This window comes from Ornithodoros turicata, chromosome 7 (genome assembly GCF_037126465.1).
Source record: "Ornithodoros turicata isolate Travis chromosome 7, ASM3712646v1, whole genome shotgun sequence".
NCBI classification, from domain to species: domain Eukaryota; kingdom Metazoa; phylum Arthropoda; class Arachnida; order Ixodida; family Argasidae; genus Ornithodoros; species Ornithodoros turicata.
Genome location: NC_088207.1, coordinates 31310644 through 31337129, shown reverse-complemented (window position 1 = coordinate 31337129; position 26486 = coordinate 31310644). Strand labels below are relative to the sequence as shown.

At 43.7% G+C, this 26486-nt stretch overlaps 1 protein-coding gene across 2 annotated transcripts; it reads left to right on the top strand.

Annotated features, from left to right (window-relative positions):
* The first annotated feature begins 523 nt into the window (after positions 1-523).
* On the top strand, positions 524-26241 carry LOC135400811 (centrosomal protein of 290 kDa-like). 2 transcript variants are annotated; one of them, XM_064632733.1, is made up of 44 exons: positions 524-636; positions 1787-1887; positions 1973-2044; positions 2453-2575; positions 2646-2762; positions 2908-2961; positions 3656-3811; positions 4157-4270; positions 4360-4428; positions 5976-6065; positions 6428-6550; positions 7224-7529; positions 8782-8852; positions 8933-9098; positions 9802-9875; positions 9945-10017; positions 11648-11783; positions 11840-11889; positions 11951-12091; positions 12478-12600; positions 12719-12943; positions 13096-13326; positions 14012-14176; positions 14809-14860; positions 14955-15167; positions 15243-15363; positions 16448-16670; positions 17291-17458; positions 17520-17612; positions 19093-19278; positions 19348-19569; positions 20937-21085; positions 21718-21798; positions 21870-22092; positions 22168-22290; positions 22349-22463; positions 22522-22607; positions 23351-23488; positions 23553-23687; positions 24222-24359; positions 24739-24861; positions 24926-24982; positions 25045-25185; positions 25274-26241. In XM_064632733.1, the coding sequence occupies exons 2-44, from the start codon at positions 1792-1794 to the stop codon at positions 25397-25399; spliced, it is 5688 nt and encodes a 1895-aa protein (XP_064488803.1). In that variant the 5' UTR covers positions 524-636; positions 1787-1791; the 3' UTR covers positions 25400-26241. The 2 variants fall into 2 exon arrangements, with proteins under 2 accessions (XP_064488803.1, XP_064488804.1); XM_064632734.1 differs by lacking the exon at positions 524-636 and adding an exon at positions 682-819.
* Positions 26242-26486: the final 245 nt, after the last annotated feature.

The following is a 26486-nucleotide window of genomic DNA, read 5'->3' as shown; positions in this document are numbered from 1 at the left end:
CTTTACATGCTTTTGACGAAATATTGCGCAATCTCACAAAATTTTAGGGGGGTCTCCTGCAGATTTCCTTTTTGGGGAGTGTGTGGGGGGGGGGGGGGGGTCTGGATAAATCACTAGCTGAGCGGCGGGCATAAGTGAGCAAACAAGGAGGTGAGCTTGAGATGAGTGAGCAGGGGTCATAAGTGCCGACCTCTGCCAGCCATTACGGACGCAGGACGAGCGACGTCTTATTGCCGAGATAAGGCACTGTTCTCGAGAAAAACCTTTCGAACATAAACCGCTAACCCACCCCCACGACTCGTGTCACGTGTTAAGAAGAAGGGCTGATACCCAGGAACCTGATAAAGGTTTGTCTTCAGCGAAGTTATGTTTATTTCCGAGATAACGAACACGTCAATACAATCTTGCAATTTGCTGATAATTGTTCGCAATTGACACCAGTGTCTGCGCATGCTTCTGATATTGATATGTACGACACCGAAGGAAGTGCGAAGATAATAATAGCTGCTGAGTGCAGCAGATCCCTCTGCCGTACAGTCTCTTCCCGTTCCGAGTGATCCACCTTCCACGAAGCGCGGAGAGTGGGCGCGCGGAGAAGGGACCGATGGGCATTCTCACACGCCGGGAGCGTCAGAGGTGCGTTGCCTAGTAACGCTCCTGTGTTTACATCGCGTGGTTCCATTCAAACAGCGTCGCGCTGTATATACTGGCGTACATCTGTCCGAGTGCATTTACATTGTGTTGATCGTGATTCACAAAAAGAAAGTACGAAGCGCATTGCACCACGGGACTTTTAAGAAGGACGTGTCCGCGTTGAAGGTAAGGTTTACGCCAAGATTCCATCAAGTACAACCGTTTGCACGAGTCATACTGATGGTGCCTTCCGCGAGCATTATAGCTCACATGTCCACGGCATATTTGTAACGTATTGTTGGTAGATTTACGCGTAAGATGGGTCACCTTACGTGTGTGTGGCGGCACGCTGCACGTGTTGTAGGGTAGGACTTCGGATAACCTCGACCACGTGGAGTTCCTTAACGTGTGCCGGAAACCTCCGACACAAGATGCCGGAAGCACTACATGACATTGATTACATTGGTTGTACCGTCTTTGCGAAAACGTCCAACATGTTTGCTTTTAAAGGGGCATCAAAATGCAAAAATTTATCCTCACGACATGAAAGACGCTGTTATCTTCACAGGAATACAAAAGGGACGGGATTCGTCCGTTGCGTCGTTGGTGATTTATGATCGATGGGGAACAAAACCTGTCTTCGTTATTTAACAGGCTTAACCGTCTTCGTTATTTCGAAAAAAAAGAGAAAAAAACGCAGTTGACGCTTTCCCACTCTCCCTCTCCTTCTCAAGAATGTCGACAACGCGGAGCGGGCTCTCATTGGTCTCCGCAAACTACTTGTCCAATCATAGCGGGAAGTCATTTGAGGAGACCAATCGGAGACCTCTCCGAATTGTCGCGCTTCTTCAGAAGCTGAGGGGGTGGGAAAGCGCAAATTGCTGTTTTCTTTCGCTTATAATTGGAAGTCACGAAAGACGCAACCGATGAATTCCGTTCCTTTTGTGTTCCTGTCAAAGTAACGTCATCGTTTATTCTGCGGGTAGAAATTTTTGCACCCCCCCTTTAACAGACCCCCTTTAACAGTTTGAAGAAAAATGCTGCACTGTTAACCCGTGATAATATAAAATAAACACGATGCGTCGTGTTTGCTTGTTCCTGGCAAACTGAAGCCGCGGAAGATGACTGATGTGATTGTGTTTTCGTGTGTCAGAACAAATGCGGCCGCTGGACTGGAGACTGCTGCTAGAAGTCCCGCTTGAAGACGACGACGACGACACGGTTTATGAAGATCTGTACGAGCAGCTCGCAGAGGTAACTAAGAATGAGTGCCTTTAAAGCGTGGAAATTTTTAAGAGTCATCAAGAACATGACCTTTACACTCTTGCGTCTATTGTAGTTTGACCCGAAGGATGTCGAGGACAGTTCTAAGCTTCAAAGACTTTTTGAAGTGACCAAACATATTATGAAGGTAGGTCGTAGATTGTATGTAAAAAAAAAATATTTTTTTTTTTTATCGTCATTCAGACAAAGATTTCATAAGCGTGTTGTCAGCGCACGTTGCTAACAGAATTGTTAAGGTCAAATCCGCATTTGTATCGTGAAATACAGTGTAACCCGTAATACCATGTTTTTGTGGAGTAAAACACTGTAATACCTTCTACGTTGCCAAACATTTTCATTAACTTTAAACTCTAGCCAGTCTGGCATAGAAAGGTGAATGTGTTAGAGCGGCCGGGTGTGCACTTTTTTCGCCCCCGGTCGCGCGTTCCTTATAGGAAACAGTTCGGGCAAAGTTGTTGTGTTGTGTGCCACTGCACATGCCCATTTATCTTGACAAACTTTCAACGTGACAACTTTCGCCGCCCTGGTTATTCAGTTAAAAGCCATTCAAGCGGAAGTTGCAATCGAAGAGTTGGAGAAAGCTGAGATGACCGGACAGGACACGACAGGTCTGTTAAAAGAGATAGCCGAACTTCGAGAGCAAATACGGAAAGCGGATGTAAGTGCAGCACTGTGACGCATGCGTCACGACTTTGATGCGATATTACGTTATATTTGCAATTCTGCAGAGGCAAATGGGCAGCGGTAATGAAGTTGGTCAGCTCGAAGCCCAGCTAAAAGTGCTCCGCTCACAGTTGCAGCAGAAAGAACTGGAGTTGGAGCAAGAGAAACAAAGTTTAGAAAAGGCGAGTACATATAAACTATGCGTCTGAGGTGTGTTCTGCCGGGTGAAATCAAACGTGACAAGCGGGCTTCTTCTGGGTGTGTCTGTGCTTGACGTTTTATTGCAGAAGTTTCTGAAAGAAGTTATTTTATTTTTATTTTTTTCAGTATGTGTCGTTGCTTAGCGAAACTGAGAAGGAAAGGAAAGCACTCAAGGTCGAGGTGAGAAACAACTATCATGAGTATAAGTGAACAATGTGTTGTGTATTGTTGCGCGGGTATCAGGTTCGCTACATTTTGTGGTGGTATAGTGCAAATGTTCCTGTTACATTTACGCTGGCAGTACAAAAATTAGGCATTTCCGTCCAACCGTGGGTTGTATAAATTTTTCCCGCAAATATCCAATAACCGAAATAATTACTTCATAATTCAATACCTAATAGTCCCGAAATAACTAAACAATTCTTCTCTTTCGCAGAAGTCATGTACTAAGAAACAAGGGGTTTAAACTGAAGAAAGTTTAAGAAGAACGGGTTTACGTTGCGCACACATTTTGCGAAAAATAAGTTATCGATATTGAAACTTAGGACGCAGATTACGAATGTGGTGAAAGAGTCGCGTGTGCCCAATGAATACTGTTTCACCGTGTACCCTTTCACGCAGTGGAAAACACAACATGTGGCACAGTATAGCAACAGTGCTAGGGCTGTACAAACCCGTTTTCTGTAAAACAACTGGAACGTACGAAGAACCCCCAAGGCGAACTAAACGAAACCTTTAAAAAACTGTTTCGATGGGGACATTTCACGGACTGCCTATGACTGCGATAGTATCCACCGGAAGACTTCTCAGCGCAACTATGACATCGCTTCGCATATTCAATGAAATTGCAATCAAGCCTGAAGCACTCTTTCAGGTCTCTGCGCTCCAAGTGGAACTAGAGGAAAAATTCAACCAGCTTGAGCGAGTCGAGTCGGCAATTGAAGCATCGCAACTGGAGTCCGATTCCAAGCTAAATGCCAAACTGAAGGAAAAGAACAAGCAAATATCGCAGCTACTGAGCGACATTCAGGTAAGCAAAGTGTAAGATGTGTTATCATATCAGCCACTGCCTCACTGGGCGATCGACAACAACAACAACGGCGTTTTATTTACCGAAAAATGTATGCAGCAGGATAGGTATTTAATTTAAGTGAATTGGTGGTTCCTCATTTTTCGAGAGCGTAATCGACAACTAAATCATATGTGATCTTTTCATCGTTCGTTTTTTCCTTCTCCTTTTTTTTTTTTTTTTTCTGAGTTGGGAGAAGGTCTCGTCTCAAGAAGTAAAGTCGGATATGTCTCCAAAAATATGCACGGTTCTTCAATCTCGGTACAATCAATTTCGTTCACTTCATCTATCCCCTTTTTTTTTCAGGATTACGAACAGAAAATACGGAGACAGGAAGAAAGGATTGAAGATATGAAATCGAGCCTCATCGAAGCTACTGAGCAGATGGATGTGGCTGCGGAGGAATTGAGTCGGATAAAGGTTCGAGGAAAGCGTGTTTTATTATTCGTTAATCTTATTTCTTCAATAATTATTCACAATCATCTACATGCTCGGCTATCGTTATCTAGGAAAAGCTTAACGAAGTAAAGAAGGCTAATGAAGATCTCGTGGAAGAAAACCGTCGCCTAACGCAGGAGGTAACACCTCAACATATAGTATATATTGTTTTTCTTAGGAAACTTTTCCCCAGCCATTATACAGGGTGTTTTTTTTTTTTTTTTTTTTGCTGCACAAGATTTAAAAAAAAACGCTGTTCCTATGAGAGAAGCAGAGATTCCGTTTTTGCAGTTGAGTTATACGGTCAGGTGCACAACCGGTTGATGGTAGTATGTAACTACTAGATGACAAATTACCTATAATTAATTAATTAACTTTTTAAGTAGGGGGGCTGTCGCGTGCAAGAGTGAGATAGCAAAAGGGGAGACAAACCCCGTCAAGCGGCTTTTTTTAATCTTGAAAGGATCACGCATGTTGAAATATCCATCGCCGAACTTTGCTACCCAAATGAGCCGAAACCGGAGCCGAAACCGAAATGACCCTCGCCATCGGAGGCTTATCTGGGTCGCAAAGCGGTTGGTCTGGCCAGCAAATCAGCACCTATACTCCAATCACCTCCATCGCTCCAAAGCACGTGGCCCTCTGACGTCGAATGAACGCTGTACTTCCTGCGCTCCTGATCCGAGCGGTTTCGGTTTCAATTTAGGCTCATTTGAGCCAGCAAAATTTGGTGATGGATATGTCAACGTATGTGCTCGTCCCAGGATTTTTAAAATATATTCGTGGACACATAAAATATATTCGCGAAGATTGTCTCCTATTAAACTGTCTCACTTTTGCTCGAAAGCCCCCCATTAAAAAGTTAATGAGTTTTAGGCAATTAGTCGTCTATACTCGTGTTCAACTTAAGAAGGAAAAGAAATCTAGTCCGTCAGCTACATACGCCGTTGGAGAAAAGGAGACTCAATAGCGCTCCAGGAGAAATACTGCAGCGCCACCACGCAGCGTAGCGTCATGTGGTCAGTCTGAACAGCCCATATGGAAGCAGAGTGAGTATGATGGATTGCATTATCTGGGCGGAGGAGCGACCGTGACCTCTCTGTGTTCAGCCATCCTATCTTCAGCACAGTAATATTTTGAGAGCTTACGGACTAGATTTCTTTTCCTTCTTAAGTTGATGACTATAGTGGTTACTTATTCTCCCAACCCACCTGCAAAAAAGGCGGTACAGTATCAGTGCTGCTGTCATATCTTTTTTAAATACTGGTGCTGCTAAAACAAACGCCATGTAGAACGACAAGTCTCGCCATCATTTTAACTTTCTCATCTGTTTGTACTTTCTGTATGTAAGCGTACTGGGATAGCCAGACATTCTCATTTTTTTCTTTATCACATCACCATCACCATCTGACTGCCACTATTTTTTTTTTTTTTTTTTTTTTCTGTTAAGCCGTTATATCAGGACATTTTCTTTGCTGCTTACTGTTTTATATTCGCGTGCAACGTCCTTGAATAGCGTTATTCCTTCTCTGATGTAACAACAAAAACAGATCTTGTTGAAATCGTACGCGTCTTCCGAACAATTCTTCGAATAAAAAATAAGGAGATCAGTTCGCAATGAAACATCTTTGAATGCTGCCATTATTGTCGTTCACGTTTCGGTTCCAATTTGTCGATACTTTTGTAGAGGGATGATATTGAAGCGGAGCTGAAGCTGAAAATCGCAGAAATGGAAGAGCTGACATTGATGTACAGCAAGGAGTGCACATCTATGAATGCAAGTAGCGCTTGAACAATTATTTAGCGTGTTTGCATGCGCGATGAACGGCTCTTGAAGTGTTGTTTACAAAGGTCGAATTTCATAAATGTTATCTATGGTGATATCCCCTTCGTCACCCACTTATCGCGTACGCCAGTAGATCGCGCACGCATTTCACAAACTATAAGTAGCGCAAACATACTGACAAAAAAACACACACACACACTCTCTCTAAACTGGGTATAATCATTCGCGATTCTTAGTGACTAATATACGAATAAATAACTAATATACGATTGCTATGTTCACGTTGTAATGTTACTATACGTAAGATCAAGCCTTCTCGAATTACACTGGAGTATGCTATTTTCCTATAACAGGATATGATTTCTAGACAAAATGAAGAAATTGCGAGGTACAGAGAAGATATCCACGTTCAAAAGGCAACCATCGAAGAGTTGCAACTGAGCAACGAACAGTCGACTGTCAACATTCTACGGAGGGTAAGCATCTTAAAATAAATACGCTAATAGCATTGCAACCCCCCCCCCCTGCCAACGCAAACACACCTCTATATCCACACCCCGAGATTAGTACTCATACTTAGTACCCAGGGGGAACTGGGAGAAGGAGACACACGTGACACGAAGCTCACAGCGAAACGCGAGCGTTGCGCAGGGAATGCTTGCATAAAAGTGTCAATGATGTTAACGAACACGTCTTTACAGCGTCTGTTTTGAACTGCACGAATATTTTTATTGTGAAAGCATGACACACGAATACATAACAGTGAGCATAAACACTGCATACCTGATAAAACCACGAAAGAATCAAATAGCGTGCTGTGATTTGGCATGCCGATCCATGCTTTTCTTCCACTTGTAAGTTGTTCCACACTGAACACACTTCAACGGTCTCTCGTCTGCTTGTGCCCTCATGTGTGTGAACGGCTGCTCCGAACGGCTCTCGTAGCAATCTTTCATTGGTGACTTTTAGAGAGTGAATAAACAAATATCAAGAGAGCAGCTCCCGTGGTTGAGTGTATATAAGTGCACCAACTGTTACCACCATAGTTCGATGAGCGGAATCATGCATCATAGTCGGGATATTTCAAAACCGGAACAGCGCTCTCTGCAAAGGTAGTTATACAGTTAGGTTTACTTCTCGTTACTGTAGGCCTTGGAAGACAGAAACATGCAAGTGCAACAGTTAAAGGAGCACTTGGAACAGGCCACGAAAGATATCGAAGATAACACGCTCATCACAGAGAGCCTTCGACAGCAACTGGAGCAGCTCCGAGGAGACGGAACAAGATCGGGGTTTAAGAAGCCAAACCGCTGGTTGGAACTGCACCAAAAACTCAAGGAGAATAACCTGCTGCTCAAGAGCACGCAGGAAATGCTGAACAAAGCTGAAGAAGAAGGAAGGGAGAAAGACAAGCAACTGACCGAAGTACTGGTCGGTATGAAGAAATACGAAATGGTAAGCATTCAATCGCATTTTCTATCTGCGTGATATTCTGGTTTCCGCTTCGTATTTGCTCTAATAATTTTATAATAATTTAACGATAATTTTTGTTCAGGTAGTCGCTAACAACTGTTTGGCCTGACACATCGGTTCGACTTTCAGCAGTTCTTGTTTCGACGATCCAGTAGAAGATTACGCTGCGCGATTGGGACATGAAAGGTTGACATACGGCAGTCGCCGAAAAAAAGAGAAAAAGAAAAGCAAGACAACGGTGGGCTTTTTCGACGACTGCCATGTGTAAATCTTTCATGTTCTTATAGGCACATTGAGACCTGCGTTGTGCTCGTCTGTATGAGTGCTCCAACCTTAGAACAGTTACTACTTCCGATTATTGAGACATGATAGGCGATGACTGATTCGACGTTCATCACGATGGGGTACATTACCAGTACATCAAATATACAGCGTGCCATGCTAACATTTAGGGTGGACACCGTTACCGTTTTCAGACAAGAGTCGAGTCAACATAGTGCGGTTGATTTGGCGGTAATTTTTGCCTCTCCGCCGCAGAAAAGCAGCAGCTCTTGTTCTTCCTCACATAAAAGGGCAAGGGAGCAAGCGCGTTTCCTATACCAAGCGACGAAAATAAAGCTCCATATTCAACCGTTTTTCATTGCGCCCACGTAAAACCCTCGATGTTGACTAACCTTTCCTCTCTCTCTTTATTTTATTTTAAGAAACAATATATTTTCGTTAGAAAGGTGTTCGCTATAAAGGAGTTTGACTGTATTCGCAGTTGGTTATGCAGGTTATAGCTGGTAAGCATTTGAACTGCTTTACACCGCAAGCATGTGCACTGTCGCTTTTATGAAATATGGTACGTGTATCTTCGAGCTTAGTCGGAAGTATAAGCTAACTATAAACCAGGAATTTTAACAGCCAGTATTTGCGAAATTTAGCGGCCGTGAATACGTGCCGAAAAATTAAGGCCCCGAAAATCTGGGATTTTACAGTTTTTTTTTTTTTTTTTGGCTGGATCCTTTTTCTGAAACCGTCAACTGCATCAACGCACTAGAAGGAACAGACGCTGTCATTGGGGACAGCGCCCCAGGAGGCTGCTAGTGCAGCCCAAGGGTGGTCCACTTGCCCTAGAAAATATCTGAATTTATTGATTGATTGATACTCGAAAACAAAGGCATTTCCATATTTTGTAAAATTCTGCCCATTGTTAGCGTGGGCATCATATATACATACCTGTTCTGCGTAGGGAGAATATGGTTTGGCAGACGCCGTTGCTGAAATTAAACAACTCAAGAAACGGGTGCTTCTTAGAGACAGGTACTGTACCGTGCTAGTATATCACACGCGCAGTATTTCGAGAATCTATAGCCGACGTTCTTCCCTTTGTCTTTAAAAAGAGAGATCGAAAACATCACGCAACAACTCAATCAGCTTCAAAACGAAGTCGAGGATGTCTCGGAGGAGAATTCCGCTCTACGAGAAAAACTACACATAGACCCGGATACGCAGTTTTCGCCTCACCTGAGGAAAGGCGCCCAGTGGACGAAAAATCTTCAAAACGAGGTAAGTTATGCTCTTACGTAGCGACTGGTTCAATGAAGAGCTGAATGGGAAAAACAGCGTGTTTCCGCAAACGCCACACAGCTTAGCCAATAGGTCTACCGATAATAAATACGTGTTTATTAACGAATAACGAATACCATACCATAAAACCATACTACAAGACCACATCACACCATACCATAAGAATAAGAATTTTTGCAAAGGACTATTACTGGTACTTCCAGCTGTAGAAGGCGGGCAAGGACACAGGCGGGCTGGCGGTTAGGTTGTGTGATGAGGTAAAATCTTCTATCATTGAACGTAGACGTCAACGCGTAATTAAAAGTACCACGTGCAGGATATGTGCGGTTACGCAAACGATTTCATGCCATACCTGTACAGTATAGGTATAGTCTAGTAAAGGTCACAGGGATTTTCGAACACTACATTTGATTCATGAAAGTGGAAAGAGGTTGTGTTTCCTTGCCATGCTGCCGGCAGTGCTCCGTAACGGTTTTGTTTTTGTTCATTGAGTTCTTCACTTCAGCTTACTGAGCAATACCTGTGATGTGACTTATGTCACATGACTGTAGCCACCAATGGAAATGTGTTGTCCGCGTATAAAGTAACTTTTCGAGGACAATACACTACGGAAAACTGTTCACGAATATATTCGGAATCACTGCTGATGGGAATGGCACGGTGCGAACTTGTTATTCCCTAGATCGCGAGACTAGAAGATGAAAATGTGGACTTGAAGCATAGGCTACATCAAGCAATGAAGACGAAAGCAGCTAGGTATCTAATGTTTTTCGCAGGAACTAATGTATTCTTCTCTAGAGGGAAATATTAACGGCATTGTTACAGGAGCCCTACTGGAAGTGCGAAGAGACGGCGCAGGGAGAGAGCTACGCAAGTCTCACCTCACAAGGAGAATCAGGTAAACCATATAAGAATGCTTCTATAGATGCAATACTTGCGATATAGACAGACTTACATATATCAGTTTCTTCGGGCTATTTGTCTTCCATTCGACTGCTAAAAAAAAAACAAAAAAAAAACGAAATCTGCTCCTGCTATTGTACCATATATGGTAAAAGGTTTCGGATCGCGGCGAAATCGCATCATTAGTTGTGCACCCGTTGGCTAACGGTTGAAGGTGTTGGGTTGACGGCGGAGTTTTCACGCCGAGTACTTTGCCTGGATTAAGAAGATTATTCCACAGAAGTTAGCTATAACGAAACGACTCTGCGTCACTGACTTCCTCGCTGGACATGTGACTGCACAAAGACATCTAAGCTCGACATCGCCAAATACCGCATGTAATGAATAAGCACACAGTACGAGCCTTATATCCATCGAACGCCACTGTCCTCTGCCTTTCTACCTTCTTCCTCTACCCTAACCAAATAAATAAGCGCATAAGCTGTTGTGAAATGGTGAAATCTCTTTGACGTGAAAACGTCTAAGTTCGGTTTGGTAGCCAGGTCAAATTTTACGATGCAACGAAATTATGCCGAATTTCATGGCGCGATAACTCGGTGAGTAATAAACCGATAGCAACCAACCGGCTAAATCCAGATAGCTTGTATAAGATTCTAGCTAACAAAGTCACTGACGCAATATCTCTAAGTGTGGCGGGTGCGGGCGAGCGAGACGGAAATGTAGGGGCACGCGTACCTTGCCGGCAGTCTATCTCGCGAACGCGTGAAGTAAGGATGCCGATCGAGGTGCCGTGGGAAAGCGCTTGAGAGGCTCTACCTGGACCCTAAGCGATATCGACTTCAATGACAATAACCAAAATTTTATAAATTTGCAAAGTTGAAATATCAAAATTTTGCCAGAATGTCGGCATATATATGAAACTAAAATATGATCGGAATCGAAGGAAACGGGAATCAGAAGAAAGGGCGGCTCGAGAGGAACCCAAAAAGCCCCGAAAGTCCAGCACCGAGCGATCGAGAGAGAGCATGAAAGAATTGATGTTCTGAGGCTGGAACTACATAGAAGGGACAAATACATACAAGGCCTCAATTTGCCTAAGAAATTAACGATGAAAGATGAAAGTCACTGAAAAGGTTAGCCAGCTGTAGGACTCGAACCCACATCTTCTAGGTTGCCGGTCCAAGGCTCTATTAGCTCAATTGGTCGAGCCCTGGACCGGCAATCCAGAAGATGTTCGGTTCGAGTCCTACAGCTGGCTAACCTTTTCAGTGACTTTCATCTTTCATCGAGAGAGAGCTATGGGAACGCCGAAGATTAGCGACGGAAGCAAATTCGACTGCCGACGCGCACAGCGAGCCCTTACCCTCTAATAATAAATGACTAACGATTGGAATGAATAAAGACTTGGGCATTTCTTTCAATAAAATCCCGTAAAAGAGCAAAGGAATCGGAGATCATGACGTTTTCATGTAAAACACTACAGCTCAGACACGACTGAGCCCGCCCCAATTTTTTCTGTTACACTTTTTCGTGACATCGAATGATACCGTTAGCAGGTTCCCCAAATACCAAGACTGTATGAGTACACGTGCGTGTCTGTTGATGAGACCTATGTCGTGTTCCAGGTGCTTGAAGAGGAACAGCGGGTACCGCCACCTGAATCAAACAAGCTACAGCATTATGTATCTGAACTGGAAGACGAAAATAGAGATTTAAGACTAGGAATGGAAGAGATTCTACGTTCCATCCGGGAACAAGATGGTACACGCTTGAAATCTGTCCGCGTTTCTTGTCCTAACAGGGAATACGTTTTACAGAAAGGAGTGATATACTTATCGAATGTCCAGTGTTAGAGCGTCTTGTAGAGGTAAGATAGAGAGCCAAGTTGTTTGAGCCACAACTGTACTACTGACGCTCGTATTCGGCAGGCATTGATGTCGAGGAATGGTGAGCAGGGTTACAGATATGATATCGACGCTCGATTGCAAGACGAAAATAGGAAGCTCAAAGCGGAGATCAAAGCCCTGAAACTTCATTACCAATCGAGGATTGAAGACACGGAAGCAAAGGTCACGTGTTTCCAATTTATGTACAGCTGCCGTCAAACTTAACCGTAACGCGCGTGTGGTGCGAAACCTTAGCATCTGGGTTTGAGACTGTCCCGAAGACGTAGGTTCATGACTTCACTGCGACATGCACCGCCTCATGACGGCATGGCCCGGTTGGGCGGTCTCGGCATCGCACTCAAGCTTACCACAGGCTGTGTCGCAAGCGCGCTGCTATCTAGTCCCAAACCCAGCGGTCAACACTGCGTGTCGCTGGCGTCGGCGCAGGCCACGTGCTGTGCCGTTACGGTTAAGTCTGACGGCGGTTGTACAGAAGTTGACAGCTTATACTAAAAGTGCGATGTGGCTTTATTACTCACCCTAAAATTTCGTATTGCATTGATTTACAGGTAATGATGTTGCAGACAGCAAAACAAAAAGATCCTGTCGCAGCTGAAACCATGCCCTGTGAGGACACCTCAATAAAACCTAAGATCGAGTTTTCCAAAGCAGATATAGCAGATATATTGGAAGTGAGTATAGATGAATGCTTAATTAGGAATAATACTGTTTCAAATAATACAATAATAACATAATAATTTGACATAATACGTCAAGCACTGTGACATATTGGGCATTGTCTCCTTTCAGCGCTCCGCGACGACTGACGAGATGAAGGTGTCCTGTCAGCAATCCCTTCAAGTACCTGACGCTCTTCAGGAAAAGCTGGGAAGCTCCACATCACTGGCTGAATTGTTTAGGCAGTTGTTTGCAGAGCGAATAGCACTGCGATCCATAATAGAAGGACACGAAAACGAAAGGCTTTCCCTCGTCGACGAAGCCGCACGGAACAAAGTGAACGCGGAACGATACCAGGTAGTCACTAGCGTGTCACTCTGAGGAAGGAGTGCGCCGGAGCGTGTTCCGTAAACTTTTGTCCAGCACTGTACCATAGGTGTTGTTGTTGTGTTCTTGTGTGGTGCGAAATGGCAGTTGAAGTTAGATTTCTTAACCTTATACTTCTTCAGGAGTTGCTGACCACAATGACAACCGATTCAACTGCAACGAATGAAAACTTTCTGAAGTTAGAAAAAGAAATTGGGCAGCTTAAGATGGAAAGAGATGCCCTCTGTCGCCATTGCAAGGTGTTGAAGAACACGGAAAGTTTCTTGCTGTGCCAGCTAGGACGGGAAAGAGCTCTGTCTGTGGTAAAGAACAATGTCATACTGGAACAGCTGGAGCGTCTTGAAAGCCAAGAGGTAAGACATGGAAACGCAACCATCTTGCTTGAGATCAATACACAGAGGAATCATTCCGAACCAAGTACGAGCAGGGGCTTCAACCTGGAGAAGGCGGTACATAGTCTGGGTCAAAATAGATACGTTGTATTCTTTCTGTATTACTCAATCCACAATATGCGAACGCGGATGTCTTTTCTTCCAGTTTGCTAAAGACGCTCTGCAACTTTGTTGATACTGCACTCTCAAATTGGTGTCTAAAATTTCATAATAAACCTCAGCTAATCCAGATTACTAGTGGCAATAAAAAATATAACCATGACCAACGACCAGCAGTATGCATACAGTTTCCGTCGCGTACAGTGTAGCGTTCTTTCTGTCTAGTTTCCTTCCTTTATTTTTTTTATTATTTTCTTTTTTGCTTGGTTCGGGTCACGTAGGGCACGTATCGTCTTGAGTGGTCAACAGAGCGCACCAGGCGGGAGAAGTGGAAGGACGGGAACGTCTGCGTGCTACCTAGGCCGACTTCGTCACCGCTTAGCAGACACGATCACGTGCGCATACTCACGATTCCGAACATGCAAATCATTCGAGCACTCGCACATTTGTAATCACATTGTAACATAACGTGATCTCGCTTTTTAAGGACTATGAAGTTTGTTATTAGTTCAATTTCGTTTATAAAATACGCGTTTTCACTTTATAGGAAATAGCGAGTCACCGAGTGCGATCTTTGCAAGATGCCCTCGAGAAGACTTTACCGAAAGAGATCTTTCAGTCGCTTCTTGAGCAGCATACGAAGCTCTCCGCCAAATTCAAATATTTGCTCGATCAGTTTGACAGTTCGGAGTATCTACCACTGAAGGACAAGGTATGATAAGAATTTAGGACATCTCGTCCATCTAAATATTCTATCGTAAGAAATTGGCTGTGAAACCAGCATATTATCAAAGCATTCCCCCCCCCCCCTTTTTCGAGTGCTTACCTATGACTAACAGTATTGAAAATAAAATAAAGTAAATAAATGACTGTGTTGAATTGACCACATCTATTGCAATACACGTTCCTTTTAAGACTTTCCGCAGTTATTCAGGATTCGATGCCAGTGTTCTTTTATATTAACGTCCACTGACACGAATTGTACTTCGGTGTGTGAAATATCTTACAGATGTAGATTTTGAATCTAAATGTGAACAGTTGTCGTGCATTAATCAAGTGTCAAAGTTATTACTGGTCTGTTTTCTATATTTCCACAGTGTGTGCGCCATTATGAATGCTTATGCTGTCGATGAGCACACAAAAATAAAGATTCAGGTTGAGATCACGTAGAATGTCATCGTTTACTACTATGAAATTTGTGTCTGCGTGGTGAACCTGTATACATGATTGTTTCTCGAGGACTGATGCTGATGATATGATGATGATAGCTGGAATATAGCTTTTTGATCCGGGATCCACCACTATATGTGGAAAAAGAAATACAAATGGTGATTCTGATTTCAGGTATCCACAATGAAGGAAATGGATACATGGAATGAAATTAATTTTGACCCAGGTAATATAAACATTCCAAAGATGCACGTCGTAGTTTTGCACTGTTGCACTGTTTTTGTTTTACCCATAAGTCTCAGTTTAGTTTTTTTCTGCAGTTGAAGATAGAGACATTACGGACGACACAGAACTCAGCGCACAGTGTGCTCGTCTGGAGAAAGAGCTATCTTTTTACAAAAGCAAACTTGAAAACACGACAGCGATGGACAAATCTACCGAAGCGGAAGTTGACTTAATGAGGAACGAAAACCGCCGTCTCCGTGAGACGTTACACATTGTTCAAAGTCAAGACGACGATCACTTCAAAAGCGGTGTGGTCAATGAACGCATCCTATTTCGAATTCTTTACAACGTGCGCTTCTTACTGAAGGTACGTTTACTTCCAGGTCAAGTACGCCAGCAGTTGCTAGAATCACAGATGGCCGAAGCGATGATGGTAAAAGAGGTCGATAATTTGAAAAACGTTCTCGAGAAGACGAATGCGGAGTACTTCGCACTGCAGAAAAGGTAAACCACTATTTGAAGTTTTTAAATTTTTATTTTTTTAAATTTCGTGTTAGCGCCGCGAAGCAACTGTGGCTATGAGCGGCATACAGACGTGGACAGATGGAGCGAGGGCACTATTTGAAGTGGATTGTATAGGATGAAACGAAATAAAAAAAATATGGGAATTGTGGCTGCACCAATGCAGTTAAAGCCGACAGCTTATAGTTCGTGAGGTTAATGAAAAAAAAATGTAGTGAGGAGAGAGTCAAGGAATAAAAGAAGGGAGAAATCTCACGAGGTTATACGGATTCAGTCAGTCTGTGACGTTCTCCTGTAAAGCGTGCTTTCACTGCACTGCAACAGTGTATGCAGGAGAAGCAAACGAGCAATAAGTATGTCTTCCCGGCTCTGTTAGCGCGGAGAGTGTGATGATAGTGAAGCGTCACATTCGGGTTTGCTTATACGCACACATTGGAAAGACAGTAATGCATCACGATTCAAAATAAAAAAAAGGGCGAGACAGAACGAGCAAGACTGCAGTAACTAAACGAAGAGGCGGAGGCGTGAGCCTGTGTACAATACGCCGTTTACTTCGGCCATCACAAGCATCACTGGTACAAACACCGCGAAGCGCAAGTTTAAAGCTGTTTAACTCGTTTAACTGATTAACCAAAATCGTCAACTAAACGAAGTCCGCTAGGACGATTGGAAGTTCCCTAGTTCTGGTCATCCCCTATTCTTGATAGAGATTCCCTCTTGATTCCCCTTCTTGATAGAGATTCCCCTATTCCTTGATAGCATCTCGAGTTGAGAAGTCACGTAGGAACTTCGCATCAACACGTGACACTGGCCGCTACAAACTTTTCCGGCGTTTTGTGTGTTCTGGTACGAATATGAGTGTGTGTATACACAAGGACATTCAGGCATTTTGTTCCTTACGCGCATATCTACGTGGGAGTAGATCTGTGGCAGACATTAGATTTAAAAAAAAAAAAACTTTTATGCGAGCCTTTTATGTATTCTTAAAAAAGACGTATACGAAAACCTAAAGCTTTGGAAATACGTACAGAAATATTTTATCATTTATTTTATTATTTTTGCGTAGATATCAAGACAAAGTCGACGAACTGCTGAAAACCAAAATGAAATCTCACGTACGGATCCAGGAACTTACGAAGGTTCTGAAGGAATTACGATTCCAATACAGTGGCTTCATCCCCGTAGAAAGACAGGAGAAGTTATTGAGCTTATTAGCCAAGTTCAAAGTGACGAGAGGTGTGCCAGATCAGTCCGTGGAGCGTTCGGCTTCCGCAGTTGCAGGAGGTTCAGTAAGTACAAAACTTCGGAGCTTTTCACGCTTAACGCGATGCAGCAAATACATATAAATATTCCAAACAGTGATTGTGGCCTTATACCATGAAGCGCAGTGAAGACACCATCTAACTGACCTGTTCGGTTTGTGGCGTAAGAACAGACCTCCCGTCATGGATTTTAAGGGTTTTGCTGCTGCGTATTTTGCAACAAGTAAAATAAAAGTAAATGAGTGATGCTGACGTCACTCAATAACGTAGAGAGTACCCCACAAGTGTGACTGCGCCGTGTTCGTAGCAGACCGATTTGTTCAGCAGCGAATGAGACCTCGCGGTTGTTCAGTACGGTGATGTTACGCCACACGGACCTGATTACGTCACGCTAGGAGATCGGCCCGATCTTCCAAGGTGACGCCATACCGGCCGTGGCTCCTTTTTCAGGTCCTTTTTGTAAGTTTAATTGACGAGTCAATTTAATTGTAAATATTATTGCGTATGGTGATTCCTGACGCACTGCTTCGTGAATGAATAATGAGCAATCCTTTATATCCTTGCTCGTTTGAAAACTGTTCATTTCTTTGCACTACTCCGTGATGCAATTTCGGACTGTAAAATTACGTATCATTCTTTCATAATAGACACCTCAAGAAGCATTGTCGTACTTTGAGAAGAGGGTAACCGAATTAGAGGCAGAAAACTTGCAGCTGCAGCAAGAGGTTCATTCCAAGCAGTTAGAATTTGAAGAACGGGAAATGGAGATGGAAACGCTACGGAAAGAACTCGAATATATTCGTGAAACGGCAGGTGTATGTATATCGTTAGGAAACCCTTTGACTCTTAATGCAGTGAATGCTTAATGTGTTGCAGGCCATCACTTGTCGCGATGAAGTGATGAGTACGTTAAGAGGTCAAAACGAGGAGTATCTGGAAACGAAGAGAAAACTCAAAGCTCTGCATCAGGTGAGTCGTCACCTTCGTCACCTTCGCACACCAAGCCACGTGTTGTTTAGCCGTCGAAAGTTCGGGTGGACTTGGATGTTCCAAAAGGCGGAAGTGACTCAAGTAACCTTCAGTACTATACAAGGTGTCCCACCTAAATGCGAACATATTTTTTAAACATATATATATATATATATCACTTTTTCCGAGATGAAATCAGTTGCAAATTGCAATCAATATAGTATATGCTGAAGGGCACTCATTAGGAGGGCGTCAGCAAACTCCCAAGGCAATGTCTTAATTAACTTTCAATAATTAACTTTTTTATTAGAAAAGCTACGAAGTTGTCCCTATGAGAACATCTGGTCCCTTCCGTCACATGACACCGGAGCCGTTTTCAGAACAAAAATCCATTCGATAGATCGTCCGCAAATAAGTCGTGAAGGAACACCATTTTTGCTTTATTTTGTTCATTGCGCATATCCAGAGACCCCTCTTCCCTTCACTGCCAATGTGAGAGGGTGAAGGAGCACAGTGTGCCGCCTCATGCGTCGAAGATGAGCTTTAACTTGCGGAAACAAAACAAAAACAAATGTATCGGGTGAATCTATCGGAACTGCCCTTATCTTGAGTTGCATTTCCTGTTTTCTTTTAATCTTTTTCCAGGACGCAAGAGGCGATAGTGTGCTCTTTCACCCTCTCACATTGGGGGTGAAGGAAAGACGCGTCTCCGAAGATGGCCAATGAACAAAGTAAACAAAAAATGGTGTGCCTTCACGAATTTTTTGCGGACGATCTATCGAACGAATTTTTGTTCTGGAAAGGGCTCCGGTATCAGGTGACCGAAGGGACCAGACGTTCTCATTGGAACAACTTCGTAGCTTTTATAACTTAAAAAATTAATAATTGAAAGTTAATTAAGACATTGCCTTAAGAGTTTGCTAATGCCCTCCTAACGAGTGTCCTTCAGCATATGATATATTGCAATTGATTTCATCTCGGAAAAAGTGGTCTATATATATATTTTTTTTTTAAATGTGTTCGCATTTACCTGGGACATCCTGTATTTATTTCACCCATTGCGAGACGAAAAGATGCCGAAGCGGGGTTTCCAGTTCCGCCACAGCTTTAGATCATATAAAAGTTAGTGCACCTTTCTTATGGCTTTCATACCTGAACACTTTGTTCATTTACTAAAATTTGTTCATTTCCTGAAATTTCCGCGACGATTCCAAGACACGGCGATAGTCATTGTACTTAGCGCAGCCTTAAATGACGTGTTCAGTGTCCTCTGCCACGTCGAGTGTAGTGAAGATTTTCAGAGACCTTCATGTGGAGCTGCACCGGCACCAGTCGAGGAGGAAGGACCTGGAGACCAAGCTTGGCTGTTTTGTGGGCGCAGTCGTTTCAGGGTCCTTCTGGTCGTGATCGAACATCCGGTGCGATAAAGTTGTCAACAAATTCACCAGTTGAACTTTTGTCCACCTCTCTTATACTTTAGGAGCTCATGGAAGCGAGGAAGAACGTCACGATAGCCAACAATTCCCTTCAAGTGAAAGACAAGGTCATCGAAGAATTGAGATCAGTCTTGCCGACTAGAGACATCAGCGAGCTCAGCGCTAGTGCAGAGTACTACAAGCTGAAACGCTCGATCAATATAGCCATGACTACAGTAGGTTCACTTCAGGTAAGTTGTAATTGTTGTATAGGGTGTTCATCGCTGGAGTTCTGTACACTGTCGCCTCTGACCTCGTAGGCTTTACTGAAACAGAAGGAAAGTACGCTCTCCAGGTATCGCGAGTGGGTGAGCAACCTTCGTGAAGAACTAGCCAATGAAAAAAGGCGGTTCGCTGCCAAAATATATGAAATTCAGAACGAGCTTATGGCGAAACGTGAAGAATCAATCCACAACTTGAAGGAAGAGGCATCACAGCTGTGCTCTCCGAAGAAGAGCTCATGTGTGGAAAATGTTCACCAGGTAACACCTCACGTAACTAATACGAACGTGGTACGTGCAAATAAAACGGATTGTTTGACCATTTATGTAAGTGCTGTGTAAGCTGTTGTAAACTGCGAAAATTGGGAAGTTTTTTTTTAACAATATCCGAAAGGTTGTTGCTCATTTCTGGCCGCAGGTTGCACTGTTACATGGGCACGTGAAAAGCCTTCAAATAAATTTACTTCTTCTTGGACTACTTTCTTCTTTGACCCATTTCAAAGCTCATTTAAGCTTTGAAATGGGTCAAAGAAGAAAGTCATCAAAGCCATTTTGAGTGTTCACAGGTAATGCTAATGAGCTAATGAGTGTTCACAGGTCCGCAGATTTTAAGATCGGAAGCTATCTGTGCCATTTTTGCGGCATGTTACGAGGCGCATACAGAAAGCGAGTTCCGTTTGCAGATGTTGACGCTGCATGACTGCGGTCCCCATTGTGGAGATGCACGCGAGTTCATTCGTTCACTGACGGGTTGGAAAGAGGTCATGGTTGCACAAATGTGTAGCCGGCTATATACTCGAGAACGTTCACAGTTGACAACAACCATAGGGGATGGGTTAATGATGAAATGAGAGGAAAAAAAGAACGAGTGAAAAAGAGAAAAGAGTACTACCACCACCAACAACAAATAGACGGTGGGGTAGTAGTAGTGTCATGGGGTAGTTAAGTAGTTCGTAGACCAATTGGCCTAGGGTGGCTGTGCCATACAGTGTACAAAAAGAGAATGAAGAAGGAAAAAAAAAGACACCGAAAGAAGCACCGAAAGTCATTGGGAAACAAACCTGTGGTCGTCAGGAACTCCGTTAGCATAGGAAGACCCTTGCACAAGGTTCCGACAAGGACATAGATATGATGTAATGTGATAGAGGACGGGGGGGGAAACGGGGGGGGGGGCGTAAGTCACGACGAAGTCAGATTGGCTGCCCTGAACCACTTAGCCACATAGTTTAGGACATAGAACTGTAGCCAGCTTGAATGGTTGAAAATCATAGGTCATGCATGTATTTCAATGCGTGACTTGTTTCATAACAGGTGGTTCTACGATGCGAGAATGCAAAAACTAATGCACCGCTATGAAAAGTGCTTCGTATGTGGAACCCAGCAAAAAGAATACTTTCTTCAACGGTTCTTTTTTCTTCCTTTTTTTTAATAACCAATTGGAACTTACTTTCTGGATACCACTCGCATGTTTTACCAGTACTGATCTTGAGGTCTTGCTCTCCAGAAAGCACAGGCGATACTAACGAAAGGGCGACGTTCTTTGACATTGTTTTCCTTTCGAATTTTACTCTTCATTGACGTGTGAAAGTAAATATGAAGATCAGCTTTCATTTTCTTGGTCCCGGCAGCTGGACGAAATACACAAGTTGGAGGTTGCTTTAGCAGCAAGAAGTCAAGTTGCTCTTCTTGCAGAAGAACAGCTACAGTGCCAAACCGAGGAATTGAATAGGTTACGAGCAGAAGTTGAGACAACGCGACATGTACCCGTGGATAACACGTAAGTGTGATATTGTAAGTGATATTGTCAAGGATGATTGATTGATTGAATTTTATTTCCACAAGCTTGTGGAGGAGCCATGAAAACGGTCGCCTTAGCGGTTTGACGAATTCTCAGCTCCCAACCACTACAATTGACATTTATGGCTGCGTGGAACTGGCACTAACTGGCTAACTACGTGGCACTCGCAACTGGAACTAAATGCACAGCCTGTGAATCCGTTTAAGTGACACAGACACTGGATCAAAAGAACAATTATAATAAATGTTACATATAGAATAATAAATATTCACAGCATTCTAATTTCTAATCACGGCATTAGGTAAGACAACCCCTGCTGTCCATAACGTGTTCTACAGCAGGGATTGTTAAAAAAAATACTCTCTGATTTCGGTAGCCACAATGACAGGTATTTTGTTCCAGATGACGAGACGTTTGTTAGCGATTTTCTAAATGCACTTTTGAGGAAAAAAAAGCTGTTAGCAATCAATAACATGTATGAGTTTGTATCCCTCCATGCAGCTCAAAAAGCCCTATAGTACTATAAGGCTATAAGGCTAAATACTACTACTCAGTGCTATTTTTTACAAAGTGGACTTACATCAGGGTATAATTATCACATTAATCTGAAGGTACCCACAAAACGACCCGGAATTTTCATTGAAATCTGCCCCTCCAGCACTGCAAAAAATGTCAAAGACCACCATGACGTCGTGAGTACATGGTGTCCTTCGTGAACACTCATCTCCTCTAGACTGTCTACGTAATTGTGCTTTTCTCCAAGGTTTGATGGTGCTAACGATCAAGAAGCTGCCCTCGCAGCCGCGCTTCAAGCGGAGCTGTCTGAAACAAAAGCGGCACTTGGAGAGAGGGATGCTGAGATCCAGGACATGAAAGAGAAGCTGGAGTCTGCACAGATTAAAGCCAAACAAGCCCCAAGTACTGATATCAGTCACCTGGTACAAAGACTCAAAAATCAAGTTGACGAAAAGGAAAAACAACTTCAGGTATTATGCAGTATCCTATCCTACAATAGGAGACCGTAGCAGCAGCTAATGTACCATATGGCTCCTGTTCTGCAGGCGTTAAGCAAGGCACTGATTGAACTTAGATCCGAAATGATGGCAGCGGTTGAAACCAGCCTTCTGCAACAGCCTTCTCGAAGTACGTATCTCGACAATGAAGAGGACGTCGCTACCTTGAAGGTAAGTTGCATTCAACATCCAGGTATTCTATGTTTGCTTCATGACCAGCGTCTTACAGGAGACGATTAGCAAGTTAGAAGTAAAGCTAGCACACATGAAAAGTGACATGAGCGCCATGTCTGAGAGAGAACAGTTTTTGAACGATGAAGTCAGGCTCATGAAAGAAGAAGCAGGTAAGGCACAGAGTCGTGGACTAAGACAAGGTATACTATACATCGCACAATCTTACAGATAAAATACGACACCGAATGGCGAAGACAGACGAAGAAAATGAGCGACTGCACAAGAAGACGGAGAGACTTCGAAACATGTTACAGGTTCGATTTATATATTTATTTCAAGAAATATGATTGGTGAAAGAGCAGTAATTGCGTATCAGAAACCGCGCAGACGTAAGCGCCGCGGAGCGTTACCCTCTGGGTTTGAGCCTGCGTCCCAGACGTAGGTCCAGGACTGGATTAAGACAAACACCGCCTCACGACAGGGTTGTGCTTCGTGCTCACGCATCACAATCGGCTGCGCTGCACGCGCGCCGTGACTTTGTCTCAAACCGAGTGGGGTTCGGCGCAGGAGTCTGCGCAGATCACGCGCGCGCTACAGTTCAGTCTGAAGACGGCTGTACAAGTCGTGTCCAAGAACAGCACAACACGCGTAGAACCACAAATTGTTCTGCCGATTGACACCACCGACAGACGGAACACAACAGGACGAACGTCGTGCCGGCCGAAGCGTGCTATTTTGAAACTATGCTGAAACTGCTGAAGCGCCACACAGAGTGACGCACAACGATCGCCGACGACAACGCCGTCCGAATCCAGCACACGTCTTGGCCGCAAATGCAAATGATAATCAAATATTGCTAATATATTATAGCAGTTTACCCCTTTCAAAAATTCGTGTTACATACGCTCTGTCTCTTTCACCTGCTTCTCCCCAATTAAAAAAGAGAGTAGAGCAGAGATACACTTTTTTAAAGGTGTTTTTGCGTGCTCGTATTAATTTTCGTATTCCACCAAACGCCGAAGGGACTGTATGTCGAACGACAATGCTATTCTTTCAGAAGCAAGCGCAGCCAGAAGCACAGACAGAACGCGAGAAGACGGCTCAACTGCAGCGGGAACTTGTACTCCTACGGCAGCAGGTCAAGAATGCTGCAGAGTCAGGCGGACTACGTGAGCAACAAGCAAAGATTACGAACGTACATGAAACACTGCGACTGAATTTGCGCGGTCCAAATGGTGAAAAGCTATCCCACCTTACAGACTCGCACGGAAGTCGCTCGCTGGGAAGACGGGAAGAGATGGAAATTAATCAACGACAAACTCAAACGTGAGCTTGAAGACGTAAGCCAAAAGTTGGAAAGATCCGAGAGAGCCGTCCACCTACTGAGAGCGCAGGTATGCGTTAATATCCTTATGAAGTTCCTTCATTGCCGCAACATTTTTATGACGTATATATACACGGGGTTTGCAACAAATCGTCAGCAATATAAAGAAGCTTTGCAAAATGAATGGGGAACATTCTGCTTTGCATAGCGTCTGTTGGTCATATAAGTACATGTTTTGAGTGATGATGGTGATGTGATAAAGAAAAAAAAAGGGGGGATGTGAGTTTCGACATGTTTTGAAAACTGAACCCCAACCTATACTACTAGCCATAATTTTTTACTGCAATGTATGCACGTATGTTATCAAAGGTTATATTTAGAGGGCTAGATAAAATACTAGCGTAGTTATGCATAACATTGTGAACTCAATACGCTGTAAACGCTGAAAATTGACATGTGGAAGTCTCGTTCCTTTTATTTCTCGGTTAGTATTACCCTAATACAAACTTGTATTAGGGTAATACTAACCGAGAATACACTTGTGTATTTATTATCGCTGTAACACTTATTAAAGCCACACTTGGTCAATGTGTATTGAGAGCAGGCGGATCGCTTGGAACGGGACAAGAATGCACTGGAGGCGAAGCTGACGAAACTACAAGCGAAACACTCAGATTGCGGTGAAGACAGCGTGACAGTGATAACTGCCCTCCAGAAAAGAATCGCTGAATTGGAGTCCGAGGTAAACCTTTCTCCAGCAATGTACGAGCCCCCAAATCAAGCTTCCACATAGAAGGCAACCGAACGAGACATGGGAACGATACACATGCGTTGAACGCCGCAAGCTGAACGATGAAGCCTCTATAGCAGGGAGGCTTTTCTGGACTTTTTTGTAAATTTAATTACGCGGTGATAAGACACCACCCAGTGAAAGTATTTCTGATATACTGCTTGATGAATGAAGCAGGGTTTCTGGCAAGCGCTAAATGTCATTTCATTGTTCCTTTAACAATTTTACGAGCATCCTTAACGCGCGCGCGCGCGCTGTCGTTATGGATTACAAGGCCATGGGGTCTGTACTCTAGCTGACTGAGCTAACCGTTGCAATGTCCGTTGAAAAGGTTCAAGGATGTGATGAAGCACCTGACAGCAAAAGGGCGCAGTTGAGGATGCAAAACAAGGTCCTTAGGGAAAGAATACGAAAGCTGGAGAAACAAGTTCTACATAGGGATCTTGCTAGAAAAGTGAGTATCGTGAAACAAGTTAAGATACGTTGAGTAACTTTGGAAATCACCTTCTGGGAAACAGGTAACGCGTTTATCGCCGAAGCAAAATGGTTCCACGCTGAAGGGCGATTTAATCACGGTAAGGGAAACTTCCCCAAATTAGTTAACGTGTATTCCAGTCTCCTAGAAACGTACTTTCAGGCCACTGAAGACGTGAAGTGGAGCGCCACAGAAAACATCGAGGTAATACGAAACGAAAAGATAGAAACGAAAAGAATATCCCTCCTCGAAGTTAAGGCAGCACGCGGTGATGCACAGCCCTCGCTCGTGGAGCTCGAAAAGGTATAGGCTTTGAAGCGTTAGCTATCCTTACATATATTGGGCGAGTGTGGTATATATAGCATCTAAGAGGTAACTCATTTCAATTCAGTACAGGAACCAAGTAGCCATTTTGCTCGTCACAGTGGACAGGCTACAAGATGAGCTTGATAGACTCACGAAAAAGGATGACGCAGCAGAAACTGTAGAGCCTAATCCTGCATCGCCTGCGCCCTGAGGTCCCTTCTATCAGAGCAGGACTGTTGCCACAGGGGACACCGAAGCAGCTTATACAGTGTAGACATGAGACACTATCGACAGCCCAATACTGGTTCCATCATTGAGCTCTGCGCATAGTTTTATTGTACGGCTGTTACGAAACATCACAAAGGAAAGTATATTGTTATGTACAAGTGGAATCTCTCATACAAATAGTGGGATACACTGTGTGTCCAGATTAGTCTGTGACAAGTGTCCAGGACCAGGTACTACTGCTGTTAGGGGTCCACAGAGCGCGCTCAAGGCCTGTGTTCCGCACGTCTTTGCACCCGCTTTGAATCACAATCAAGGAGCGACAGCACAGCAAACTGTGACGTGTCACCACTGTGAAGCGGAGACCCCATGCGCCTGCGTTTGTGATCATGTCACCGATCTACGTTGCTCTTCGAAGGGCTTTGTTCATACCAAAGTCTCGCTCTCTGTCCGACAGCGCACAGCTAAGTATACATGAGTGGTTCCACGTATTGACGAACTAAGAAACCTTGCGAGGCTTCCCTACGGACATTAAAGGCGGTTAAAACGGCCAGACCAATTCGTCCGGCGTTTTCGCCACATCGTCAGGTGCATGATGCCATTATGGGCCATTAGATATGACATCGTTAACAGGCGCTGAATTGTTTGCTGTCAAGGATGAATCAGTGGTCTCATTGAGCTTCGCGATTAATTTACTATATTTTGGGATGTTTGTATCGCACACTAAATAAGCAATCTACAATCAACAGGAAGTTACCAAGCCTTTCACACAAACGAACCTTCACTGTTTCCGCATCTTATATATATATATATTCCATATCCCCACATTACCGCCAGCAATGGGGTATAGAGTATCACCCCCTAGCGATAACTCCTTTCAACTTAAAATAAAGTTGTTTTTTTATTATCTCCCGTCTTTTTTTTTTTTTTTTTTTGTGCGTGCATGCGCATGCACGTCCGCGCAATGTGTTAATCCTGAACACATTCAACTCAACTCGCTCCGCACTCCCTCTTGATCAACGGGAGGAAGAGGGGGAATTGGTGAACATGTCGCAACACTGCAACACTCAGAC